The sequence below is a fragment of the Heloderma suspectum genome, chromosome 7 (assembly GCF_057233095.1).
Source record: "Heloderma suspectum isolate Gila_16-S chromosome 7, 16-S_ref, whole genome shotgun sequence".
Classification (NCBI taxonomy): Eukaryota; Metazoa; Chordata; class Lepidosauria; order Squamata; family Helodermatidae; genus Heloderma; species Heloderma suspectum.
Genome location: NC_139464.1, coordinates 68,879,015 through 68,891,423, shown reverse-complemented (window position 1 = coordinate 68,891,423; position 12,409 = coordinate 68,879,015). Strand labels below are relative to the sequence as shown.

At 43.3% G+C, this 12,409-nt stretch overlaps 1 protein-coding gene across 3 annotated transcripts in view; it reads left to right on the top strand.

The window, feature by feature from the left end:
- The window catches only part of RAB3IP (RAB3A interacting protein), a 37,831-nt gene that overhangs the window by 11,739 nt on the left and 13,683 nt on the right, over positions 1-12,409 (top strand). For all 3 annotated transcript variants that reach the window (XM_084810514.1, XM_084810515.1, XM_084810513.1), the window contains exons 2-5: positions 5,225-5,500; positions 5,670-5,931; positions 9,547-9,642; positions 10,142-10,219. In XM_084810514.1, coding sequence (XP_084666640.1) covers positions 5,250-5,500; positions 5,670-5,931; positions 9,547-9,642; positions 10,142-10,219 — 687 coding nt within the window. In that variant the 5' untranslated portion in view covers positions 5,225-5,249. The remainder of the gene's footprint in view (positions 1-5,224; positions 5,501-5,669; positions 5,932-9,546; positions 9,643-10,141; positions 10,220-12,409) is intronic.

Below are 12,409 nucleotides of genomic sequence, written 5' to 3'. Positions count from 1 at the left end.
CATAGAATAACTGAAGTAAGGAAAGCTTCATATAAATTTTGGCAGTGGGGGTAGGAAAGGACAGATGGCAGGATAACTAGGGACAAACATGTTGCTGTTCTTGCCCACATGTGTAGGCTTTGTTAAAACAGAAGGGATTATGGCTGCAGTCCTAAACACAATTTTTAATGCAGTGGGACTTATTTCTGAGTAATCCTGCATAGGATTATTCTGTAATTAGTAAAAGCTGCATAGAAAAATGAGTCTTGAGGAGGGGTTTAACATATATTTTTAAGTGGCAAGGTGTATAAAAATAAGGATGCATCACTCATCACTGAGGGATGAACAGGAATTATTCACTGGGGTTGGATGACATGCTGCAGCTTGTTGTGGGTTATTTAACCCATGATGAGTTGCATATACAACCCAGCTCAGAGGTTGTTGTGCTGTGTGAACCCGAAAAGTGTGGGTTATGCTAGGGTTAAATGAACCATTGTTAAACAACCCTCGCATAATCCACACTTGCTGGGTTCACATGACACAACAACCCCTGCCATTCAAAATGGCAGCTGCACGTACCACGCATGTGCCACAGCCTCACCATGTGTTATATAATCCACGATGGGCTGTTGTGTGAGATTTGTTCTCTTCCAGTGGAATATTCAGAAAATCATGAAGTTGGGACATGGCTGTGACAAGTGATGTATTAAACTCTTATACTAGGCTTTAATTCTCATAGGCACTGAGAGAGATGGGGAGCCCTGAATGTTTGCATCTATAAAATACAGTTTAACACTGTTTCGCTGTACACAACAACTGAAAGTGCTGACACAATTTCACCCCTTTCTCTTTATTTCTTTAAGAAGGTTTAATTGTAGTACAAAAGTGGGATGTTTGTGATTAAGTACAAGTAGGCTTAAAATGCGGTGTGCAAATTTGTGCAAACTGCATGTAGATTTAGAATTTCCTCTTCCTTACAAAGAAAACATTGAGATCAAAGTGGGCGTAGTTCTGAAGTGTGTGTGTGTGCAGAAAATCAGCAAGACTGCCAGGAGGTCCCTCTTGACTGCACAGGCTCTTTGTTGTGTCTCATGGGGGGGTGGAGTTCTTGGCAGAGCATTTTTGGAACTTGCAAGTTGCAACATTCCACAGAAAATTACAGTGTTGCTTGTGTGTGTGTCATTTCTAGACTTATTTTCTTTGACAGCCCAAGCTTGAGCAAAGTTGTCACGGCAATAATTTCCTATGTACCGCTCTGCACGTGGTATGTCATGAGTGAAAATAACACTTTGTATAGGATTAAATCACAATATTCTCTTGAACAAATATTAAATGTTTCAAATAGGGCTGGCGTCAAGGGTAGGCATGGTTGGGCACCTGCCAAGGACCCACTCTCCAGCAGGGGCCCACTGACAAGTGACCCTAGGACTTTCTCCTCCTCTTCACCCTTGTAACCTGCTTGTTCACCTGCCTCTCGCTCTGGCCCAGACAAGGGTGGTGTGAGAAGGAGCAGTAGATGCCACTGCCTGCTTGCTGCCTGGCTCTCTTTCTGTAAAGCAAGCAAGTGGAAACAATGATGAGAGAGAGCAGCTGGTGACAATGGCAGTGGAAAAAGTAGACTCACCTAGGGAAGGGACCCACTGAGGGTGTCTTGCTCAAGGGCCCTCAAAAACCTGGAGCCAGCACTTGTTTCAAATATATTTTTAAGGTTCCAATCCCAGGGCTTCCCAGAGGCCATAAGACTGTTAAGATTGTTTCCAGGGTGGACAGAGAGGTTCCCTCTCGGAGGGGCGATCTAACCTCAGAACCCCTCCCAACTCCTATGGAAACTTCTGCAACCCTTAGGGCCCAATCCTATGCATATTTAGACCGAAGGAAGTCCTACAACTCCCAGCATTCCCCAGCCAGTTTAGGATTGCGCCCTAAGATTACTAAAATCAGATATCTGACAGACAAGGTAAAAGAGGGTGGATGGGGATATGGTGTGGGCAGTTCAGGAGAGGCTTTCAGTCCATAGGATCCAAAGCTCTCTCAATCCCCAAACACCCCCCAGCATAGGAGGAAATTTACACCAGTCCTTGAGCTAGCATAAATTTCTCTTCCATTGGTTGCAACATGATCCAGTTGTTTTGCAGGCCTGTTTACCCTCAAGAAGGGAATTGCCCATTTCAGAGTCTCCCTATTGGAGTGAGTAAATATCAGTGGTTTCTAAAACTTAAATTGGATTATTTCAGTTGGATCTTTTAAAACATCACTTCTTTCCTTCCTTTTAAAAAATAAGAACAAAACCTGGTTAAAATTAAACGTGTAATCCTATGCATGTTTAGACAGAAACAAGTCCCAGCTAGGGATCTACGAAAGTCACTTACCTTTTCGCCGGTGTGATTCGTGGTGGGGGGGAGGTGCTCCATCCCTCCCTCTGGAATCCTCCCTGGCCGGCTCCGCTCCGCAGCAGCTCTGCAGAGCTGCCGGCCAGGGCCATCTGCAGCTGGAGTTCCGGCCGTAGCAGCCGCCATTTGTGTCCTGCCAGGCTGCCGTGATAGGCTACGTAAGTATTTACGTAACCTATCACGGAAAGAGCAGCGGCGCAAACGGCGTAGCGGCTGCCGTTTGCACCCCTGTTCTTTGCCGTGATAGGCGATGTAAATACTTACGTAGCCTATCACGGCAGCCTGGCAGGACGCAAATGGCGGCCGCAGCAGCCAGCCAAGAGACCAGCTGCTGCTGCCACCGCCGGAGCCACCGCTGCCGGAACATCTGCCCCAGGTAAGCGTTGTCCTGAGGGGGATTCGGCGGGGGGGGGGAGGCCGTGCCGCCACAGGTTTTGGGAATTCTCCGCCATCCCTACTCCCAGCATTCCCAATATGGCTGGCTGGGGAATGCTGGGAGTTGTAGGGGTTGTTTCTGTCTAAACATGCATAGGATTGCACCCTAAATCTGAATACAAGCATGTTAACCTTTAACCTTATCTTGTACAACTGAATCGGCGGCCATCTATCAAACACACTAAGCTGCCTTTCTATGTAATAAAGAACTATGAGAAAAATATTTGCGTTCAAGCATTATAAATACGGCACAGCAGGTTTTGTACTATATTGCTCTGGGCTTGATAATGGGGGCAGGGGATTGGCCAATCTTCCAGCCTTGGAATCTAGCCCCGGGCTCCAGGAGGTGACATTCTGTATACTGCAAGGAGGATCATTCACTCTGCCCCCGAACGACCTTTGTACGCTCTTATTTTTATGCTTTTTGCCCGCATCAGCCCTGCAGTTTGCACAGTTCTCAAAGTATTTACTCTCTCTAAACGGCCTTTCTTTATTTTTGTAAGTTGAAAAATGGCTCTGCCTAAATCCCTGTCCTTGTTTCTGGAAAGTTCTGTTTGTTTAGACAAAGAAGCACAGGCTGCAGTGAGCAAACGTTTGGGATTGTAGCTACTTTTTATTTCTGGGTGGGATTAGGGCAAGGTTGAAATGTTACAGAATATAGGGGAAGGAGTAGAAGTCAAGTAGGAAGCCATGAGCAGTTTCATGGTGTTTGTTTCCACATTTTCCCACAGACGAAACATTTTAGTTGTTGACTTAAGCAATTATTATGCATTGTTGCTTAGGAAATATATGAATTTCTAATGGAAAACATGATTTAAATTAGCCTTTTTTTCCTGGTGACTTAAATCAGTCAACCCTGTGCCATACATAAGGATAGCTTCCCCATTAGGGGAAAGCCTTGACTGTACCACATGCGAGCCAAAATGCTTGGTTTGGCTCTTAGGGACAAGCATATATGATTGTGGAAGGCAACATCTGGTCTTACTATCCTGATATGTAAGCCTGACACATTGAACTTGTAGACCTATACTTGCATCTCTTAAAGACACACAGAAAATAATGCCTGCTGTGGCACTAGGTGTCAACCTACACATTACTTTGAATATTTGAATCCTCTGCTTTAGATTGCTCACGTTATTTTTTTTAAATTTATTTTAACACAAGCAGTTGTGGGAGCCCCCTATTTAGATTGCGACCACAGTGTGGGGAGTGGGGTCAACCCTTCTCTCTGTACCATTTTCCTACTAAAAATCCCCTCTAAAGCTGCTGTTAGCAACTTGAGGTGTGTGTTATAGTAGGAAAAAGGCACGGGGGAAGTGTTAACCCCCTCTCCCCCTACACTGTGGTCCCAATCTGGATAGGAGGCTCCCACAGCTGGTAAAAAAGAGAAAGACGTGGGCAACCCCAAGCAAGGGATTAAACATTCAGTAAAACAGAAGGAATCAATATACTTTAGGGCGCAATCCTATGGGGATAGGTGGCCGCCTCTGAACTCGGAGGTGACCACTCATCCAATGCAGGGCAGAAGAAGCATGGAGGGGATCATTCCCTCTTCGCTTCTCCTGTCCTGCATAATCAGCTGTGTAGCTGTGGGAAGGCGGAGTGGGGGAGGAGGCTGCTGGATGACACATAGGATGTGTTGTACTGGCATTTCCTCCTTCCTTGCCCTGGAACGCCCCGTTTTGGCTAGTCCGCGCTCCTCTTCCAAGCAGGGAGCGTGGGGCCGTTCTGCACTGCCTGTGAGGCAGCGTGGAAGCGGGGGGAAGTCAGTTCCAGGAAAACCACATATCCCATGGCCAATTAGCCACTGACTAGCAGCCATAGGATTGCTCCCTCCATGTCCTTTAATTTTTTGTAATTGCATAACCAAAACCTCTGAATATGAGTATGTCCACTTGCATCCTCCAACAAAAATCAGACATCGTTTAGTAACGCTGGGCTACTTTCTTACGGTGCTTTGTCTCTCCTTCCACTTCAAAATTAAATGCGTGAAGTGAGGCTGAGTGGACAAAACTGATTGAACTGAGAATCTTTGCTCTAGTGTAAAGCGAGCATGGCTTGGATCCTATTTTTCCTTTCAGAAACAAAACAGAGTACCTTGCCTCCCCCTTCTGTCTGTGTCCCCCCTTCCCCCACAAGCTGCTCACGGAGGTTGGGGAGGGACCCTTGGGAATGGTGTAGAATATGGTGTGCAGAGGGGGGAGGTGGCAGAAATAGCCCCCTGTTGTGGACATGGAGGGAAAAAATTAAGATCCAAGCCCATGTGTTTTGGGGTTTTTTGTTTAGTGGCTTAATCCTGATCAGCCCCAAATGCAATTAATATTTATTCCTGACAGTATGGTTAGACTTGCCACTTGCTTGTGTGAAATTCAGGGATGGCTGGCATACTCCAATAATTCATTTTTTAATTATTATTTTAGGTCTTTGTACGATGAACCTTTTATTATGGCCAATGACACTTTGGAAGGTTTTCATGAAGTGAATCTAGCTTCACCCACTACTCCAGATCTTCTAGGAGTGTATGAATCGAACACTTCTGAACAAAATACCTCACCCACAGTCATCTACCGGCTTCATCCCTCAGCTGTGTGCTCCACACCCATTCAGCCGAGTGCCCTGAATGTCTCTGATCTCCCAACACAACCTGTCTATTCATCTCCCAGGCATCTAAATTGTGCAGAAGCATCAGGTATCAGGTTGGTTGTGAGAAACTTCTGTTGATTATTAAACCATATTTGTAATTAACCACTTCATTATGTGTATGTTTTGGGTTTAAACCTCCTCTTCCCACATTCTACTTTGTATACAATAGTCCATAACTGTTGGAAATACATTACTAATAATATATATGTCCTTTTCTTTCAGCATCAATGTTACGGAAACTGTACCTTGTTCTACCTCAGGACCCCACGGTGGGTTGTCCAAACACAATAATTCCAGGAAGGAAAGCAGTAACGCAGAGAGAGAATTTTTGCAGGGTGCAACAATAACGGAGTCTGGTGAAGGGAGTGACGATGCTTGGGGGCTGAGCACAGATAGTCTGTCTCGCCTGCGGAGCCCATCTGTATTGGAAGTACGCGAGAAGGGCTATGAAAGATTGAAGGAGGAACTTGCCAAAGCTCAGAGGGTAAGATTAATGTGTTTTGTATGTTTTGCAATACTGTGCAAGAGCAGAATTTGGCACTGGGCACAGAATTCGGCACCTTGTGAATTGTTTCTTCCATCTGTTCCTCCCCCCATCCCGCAAAGGTCATTATAAATCAACAAAACATTTCCCCATTCCCAGCAAACTTGTGGACCTTTTAATTTACTTGTTTACTTAACAATGTTGGTACACTGCTTTTTAAACAATTGTTCATTAAAAACACCCCCCTAAAATTTAATTTGGTAAAATTGCTCCATCAATTTGGTAAGAAAGATCAAAAATGGTGGCAGACCGATCTCAGAGCTGAAACCAAAAGACGAATGGAACAAAAATGTGATTGCCTGCCTCGAAAAGGAGGCAAGCGACGAGGCCAAATGGAATGTCTTCCTATGGAGGTTCATAACATCAGGGCAACTACTGAAAAGGCACTGCTCCTTGAGCAGTCTGATCTTGCATCTTTGCAGGGCCTCATGCAAATCTTTAAAGTGTGTTGTGGAAGGCCATCATATGGAAGACAATGGGCCTGTTCGCAAATTACTACAGCCACCATGACTTAATTTACGGGGGGCGGGGTTGCATTGTGCTAAGCGGCCATGGGCACCCTTTTTTGCATGGTGCCCACAGGTGCCTTGCTTGGCATGGCTTGTTGTGTCAACCCTCAAATAGCCCTAAAACAATCCATGGGTTATTTGAAGTTGCCTAACCCTCAAACAACCCCTGCTGCCTGGGTGTTGACATGACAAGTCATGGCATGGCGTAACAGCCCTTTTAGGTAAAATAAGGCACAGTGGGATGCTGTGTGAACCAGGTCATCTCCTGTTATAAAGGGAATATATATTCACTTTATACCAGGGTATTTGGCCTATAAAGCACTTGGGGCTTTATAAGCCAAATACAGCACCTTCAGTGGACTCAGAAACAGTCTGGTAACTGATGGTATTCAAAGATAGGCACAAGCAGATGGCAGCTCATTATACCTACAAACAACTTTTTGAATTAACTGAAGTTTCTGAACAGCCTCCAAGGGCAGCCCCACCAAGTACATTATAATATAATACTAGGCTATGAAAATGATATTCAGTGGTTAAAGGTGGGGCTTAATTGCTCTACATATCTTTCCCATGAATAGCTGAAGCAATATAAACAACAAATATTTGCTAATATACCTCACTTATACAAGTTCAAAAATTTAGCTTTCCGTGGTAGAGCATAACTTAATATAGAGTACCCACAGCCCTCTAACCTCTCACTTTAGCTGTCAAATTTTATTCATTTCATTTCATTTCTATATCGCCCAGTAGCTGAAGCTCTACAAACAGGCATTTTAGAAAGGTGCTATTACTTTTAAAAATCAGACTTCTAAAACTGTGCTGTTAAATGTTCCCCCCACCACAAAAAAGATGACTTTTGACGATTATGAATGCCTGTTCAGCCCAAGACTACCCTGCCTCATTTTAGATGAGGAAGAACGTTATTTCCATTTGTTCTGTTTTCTTTTTTGCTAGGGCAGCATTGCTGTTAAGTCAAAATTATTCTCATCCTTATTTCTCATATAAAATCATTCTTGAAACTGCTTAGTCCAGAGTAGCCCTTTTCCTGTAAATGAGGCTATATGGCATTAGCACTGGCTTCTCGGTGTTGCTCGCTTTCAGAGCTAAATGCTTTGCTACTTTACAATTTGTGCTGAGCTGTATATATAGAGATCTTTACAATCCTTTGGAAGGTGAGATAGAAATGCTGAGCAGTAATGCTTGTTGTGATATTATTTCTATCACTCCAGAGGTATCCTTTTTCTCTTTAGAGAGGTTACTGAGCTTTCTGTTCTGCAAGCTTGGAGTCCTTGTTTGGTCATGCATTTTTTCTAAATACCAGTTGTCCCCTACTGCTGTAGATTGCCATGTCTGTGTCTATATCTAACACTGGTAAATGAAAAAATTAACAGAATGTTGATATTTTCTCCACTGATTTTTTTTTAGTTCACCCATCTTCTGACTTGTGATTTGTATTCTGTTCAGATTGTCCTGTAAGCATGGCAGTCTTATGGTTCTTATGAGACGGTGGCTGTTGCTTGCACAGGCCCAAGCTAATTGGTACCCTATGTTTATTCAGTCCTGTCAACTCAACCGAATGTTAACAGTGACAAGAATAATGAATGCTCCAACACCGACAACTGCACCTAGCCCTGTGGACGGTGCAGTAGTTGGCACTAGGCTAGGTGGGCCAGTGAACTTTGCTGAGGACACAGTAGCTTGTGACTGTGGCTCAGGCAACACTTCTCCTCTTCTCACGCCACCCATTTTGTGCAACTTTTCTAGCTAAATTCCTCCTCCCCACCCAATGTTCCCACCCTTTTCTGTGACCTCTGGGCTAGGGATAGGGCTGTAGCCCAGTGCATGCTGAGTGCATGCAGAAGACCTCAAGTTTAATCTCTGGCATCTCCAGGTAGGACTGACTGAAACCCTGGATTGCTGTTGCCAGGCAGCGTTGATGGGAGTTACACAGACCAATGGTCTGTCCTGGTATAAGGCAGCTTCCTGTGTTCCTATCTGTCAGTATGCAGCAGATTTTCTAAGGAAGTCTTTGTGTCACTGCCCCCTCCCCACACCTTGAGGCACCATCTGAGTTATGCCAGAAGCATAAATGAGTGTAGGGATGGCATCTTTCAGAGTGATTGGTTGGCCAGGCCCTATCGTAACTGGTGCCAGCCAATCCACCCTTCCCATTGGGAGTGTATCCCACAGATGTGTTCAAAGGCTCGAGGTATCTTTGAGGTGAGTCCTCGCCTTCAGAATTGCCCTAAAAACAGGAACCTGTGTGAAACAGGATGCTTATTGAACGTTTTTAGTGTGGTAACTTGTGATGAGCCTTGGGCAGAAACAGCTGGTGCTCCACTGGCCGCTGCTGCTGTGAGGCCATCTGCATTGCATGGTGTGGGATTTTGTGAGTGTTGGATGTTTGCCTGGACCTGCGGAGAAGCAAATTTTGCTTAGCTGTATCTTCTGATTTGTCTGAAAGCATATGATCAAGCTGCAACTGCTGGTTATGCACCAGTAGTGTTTGATTGCTATGAAAAGCTGTACTTCGCATGGTTCTGTTACACTGAATGCCAAGCAAGACATGATGGGATAACCACGTATGTATTCTTCATGCATCTGCCCTGTTCACATAAAAAATGGGATGGGAGGGTTCTTTCCCCCTGTCCCCTCCCATGAAATGGAGCACCTGGCTGAAGGAGAGCTAAAGCCTCCACCGCCTTGTCTTGCTGTGATCCATTGTGTCAAGCAGTTTTCTCCCCAGCCCTTCTTGCTTGTGGTATCTGAGCTGAGATGGAAGGAAAGTGCTCCAAGAAACAGTACAGTGAGTTAAGGCAGAGGAAAGGAGATCGCTCACTTGTTCCATTTCATTGATTAAAAACAAAACAAAAAACTTTTCTCCCCCACCCCACCCCTCGCTGCTTTGTATGTGGGCTAGGCAAACACGTGAATAAAATACACACAGCTACAGTGTTGCGTCTAGTTTGTTCCTTACTTTCCTGTTCTGCCAGGTTTGAAAGGCCATAAGTTATGACTGTCAAAATAACTGCTAAATTTTCCTTAGGAGCTGAAACTAAAAGATGAAGAGTGCGAGAGACTTTCTAAAGTGCGTGACCAACTTGGACAGGAACTGGAAGAACTTACTGCTAGTTTGTTTGAGGTTTGTTTGAAGACTTTGCCATAAAATATTTTTGGGATAAGGTGGCTATTTCATAAAGTCCAAATGGGAAGGTTGGGTAGCAGTTTATTTATTTGTTATTTATTTGAAGTATTTTTATGCCACTCCTCAGCTAAAAAGGCTCGCAGAGCGGCTTACATATAATCACTTAAACAAGACTGTCCTTGCCCACAGGCTTACAGTACAAAAAGACATGGCATACAAGGAAAAAGGAATGGGGAGGGAAGAGGGGAAAAACGACTTCTTTTGACTGGATTGGACCTTGGGTCCATGTATTACAGTTCCAGTGCTTTGCATATCTTAAGGCCTGGGCAACTCTCTTGACAGGTAAGACTTTCAAAAGTAATGTGAGAAGCAGCTCACAAATTTGTTCCAGCATCTTGTTCCTATCTTATGATTTTTATAAAGGAAACAAATATGTTCAAGTGGCAGGTAAACCTGTGTGAAGCATTCATAACATAAGCATGTGGTTGTTTTATAGGAAGCACACAAAATGGTGAGAGAAGCTAACGTAAAGCAGGCCACAGCAGAAAAACAACTGAAAGAAGCACAAGGAAAAGTGAGTTCTAGCTGTTAATGGTATGGCTGGGATCGAAATGGTTTCATGTATCTATTGTGTGAGCATGCATGACTTTATTTCTGAGCTTCTCTCAGGAAACAATCTCCCTTGAATTCCCCAACTGCTCTTTAAGCTCATGGAGCTCAAAACGCAGTTAGGTTGCGCAGGGAGGTTAGATGTGAAAGCAGTCTAAAGGGAAGCTATCACCATCTGTCAATGCCAGTTTTATTATTGCTTGGATCCTCACTTTCAAAGGCGAAGCACTTTGAACAATACTGTACCAGCCTTTAAGTATTTGAGAATTAAAGATTCTCATCTCTGTAGTCTATGCAAGTATGTGTTCAACTGTATGGCCCAATTCTTTTTTTATACAATAATTTTTATTTTTTTAAAAAGAAAAACACAACACAACAACATAAACACACAATACACATACACTAAAATATCTCTTAAGATTGTAAGCTATCTACCTTTCACTCCCCTTACACAACAAATGCTTATTATTATTCTCTAGTTCTTATCTTAGTTGTATATCATACATTGAGTTCACAGACATTATCTCATTTCTCTCCTAATTTTAACAGCAACAACAAAAAAAGAGAATTAACCATCTCAAAGTTCACCACATACATAGATATCGATTTTCTCTGTTTCTTGTACAAATCCTATAAAAGGTTTCCAATCCAACATAAATTTAGTTGTTGATCCTTCTTTAATTAAAATAGTAAGTTTTGCCATCTCTGCCAGCTCCATCATTTTCATGATCCACTCGCTCACAGTTGGTATTGTTTCATTCTTCCACTTTTGTGCATACAATAACCTTGCAGCCGTTGTCATGTAGAGAAAGAGGGTTCCCCCCCTTCTCGTTTACGTGTTTATCTGTTAGTCCCAATAAAAAAGTTTCTGGCTTTAATTCTATAGTAGTCTTTAATATTCTTTGAGCTAAAGACTGTATTTGTTTCCAAAATGTTTTAGCTTTTCTACAAGTCCACCATAAATGATAAAACATTCCCTCTTGGTCTTCACATTTCCAACATTTTCCAGAAACACCTTTATACATTTTAGACAATTTAAATGGTGACCTATACCATCTATACATCATCTTATAAAAATTCTCTTTAAGACTTGTACATAAAGTAAATTTTAAATCTTTTCCCCAGATACTTTCCCACTCTTCCATTGATATATTATGACCAACATTTTGTGCCCACTTTATCATACAGTCTTTTACTTGTTCATCCTCTGTCTCATACCTTAACAGTAATTTATTCAGTTTAGCAATAACATGTTCATCATTTGTACACAGTGCTGTTTCAAACTCAGATTCTGTTTGTTCAAATCCACCATTTTTCTCACCTATTTTAAACCTTTCTTTAATTTGCAAATATGAAAACCACTGACCTACATGTTGTTGTTCAGTCGTTAAGTCGTGTCCGACTCTTTGTGACCCCATGGACCATAGCACGCCAGGCCTTCCTGTCCTCCGCTCTCTCCCAGAGTGTGCTCAAGTTCATATTCATTGCATCGGTGATGCTATCTAGCCATCTCATCCTCTGCCGTCCCCTTCTCCTTTTGCCTTCAATCTTTCCCAACATCAGGGTCTTTTCCAGGGAGTTTTCTCTTCGCATTAGGTGGCTAAAATATTTGAGCATCAGCTTCAGTATCTGTCCTTCCAATGAGCAGTCAGGTTTGATTTCCTTTAGGATTGACTGATTTGACCTCCTTGCAGTCCAGGGGACTCGTAAGAGTCTTCTCCAGCACCACAGTTCGAAAGCATCAATTCTCCTGCGCTCAGCCTTCCTTATAGTCCAGCTCTCACAGCCATACGTTACTACTGGGAAAACTATAGCTTTGATTATGCGAACCTTTGTCAGCCAGGTGATGTCTCTGCTTCTTACTATGCTGTCTAGGTTTGCATAGCTTTCCTCCCAAGGAGCAAGCGTCTTTTAATTTCATGGCTGCAGTCACTGTCTGCGGTGATCTTGGAGCCCAAGAAAATAAAATCTGTCACTGCTTCCATTTCTTTCCCTTTTATATGCCAGGAAGTGATGGGGCCAGATGCCATGATCTGAGTTTTTTTTAATGTTGAGTTTCAAAGCAGCTTTTGCACTCTCCACTTTCACCCTCAACAAGAGGCTCTTTAGATCCTCTTCGCTTTCTGCCATTAGGGTGGTATCATCTGCGTATCTG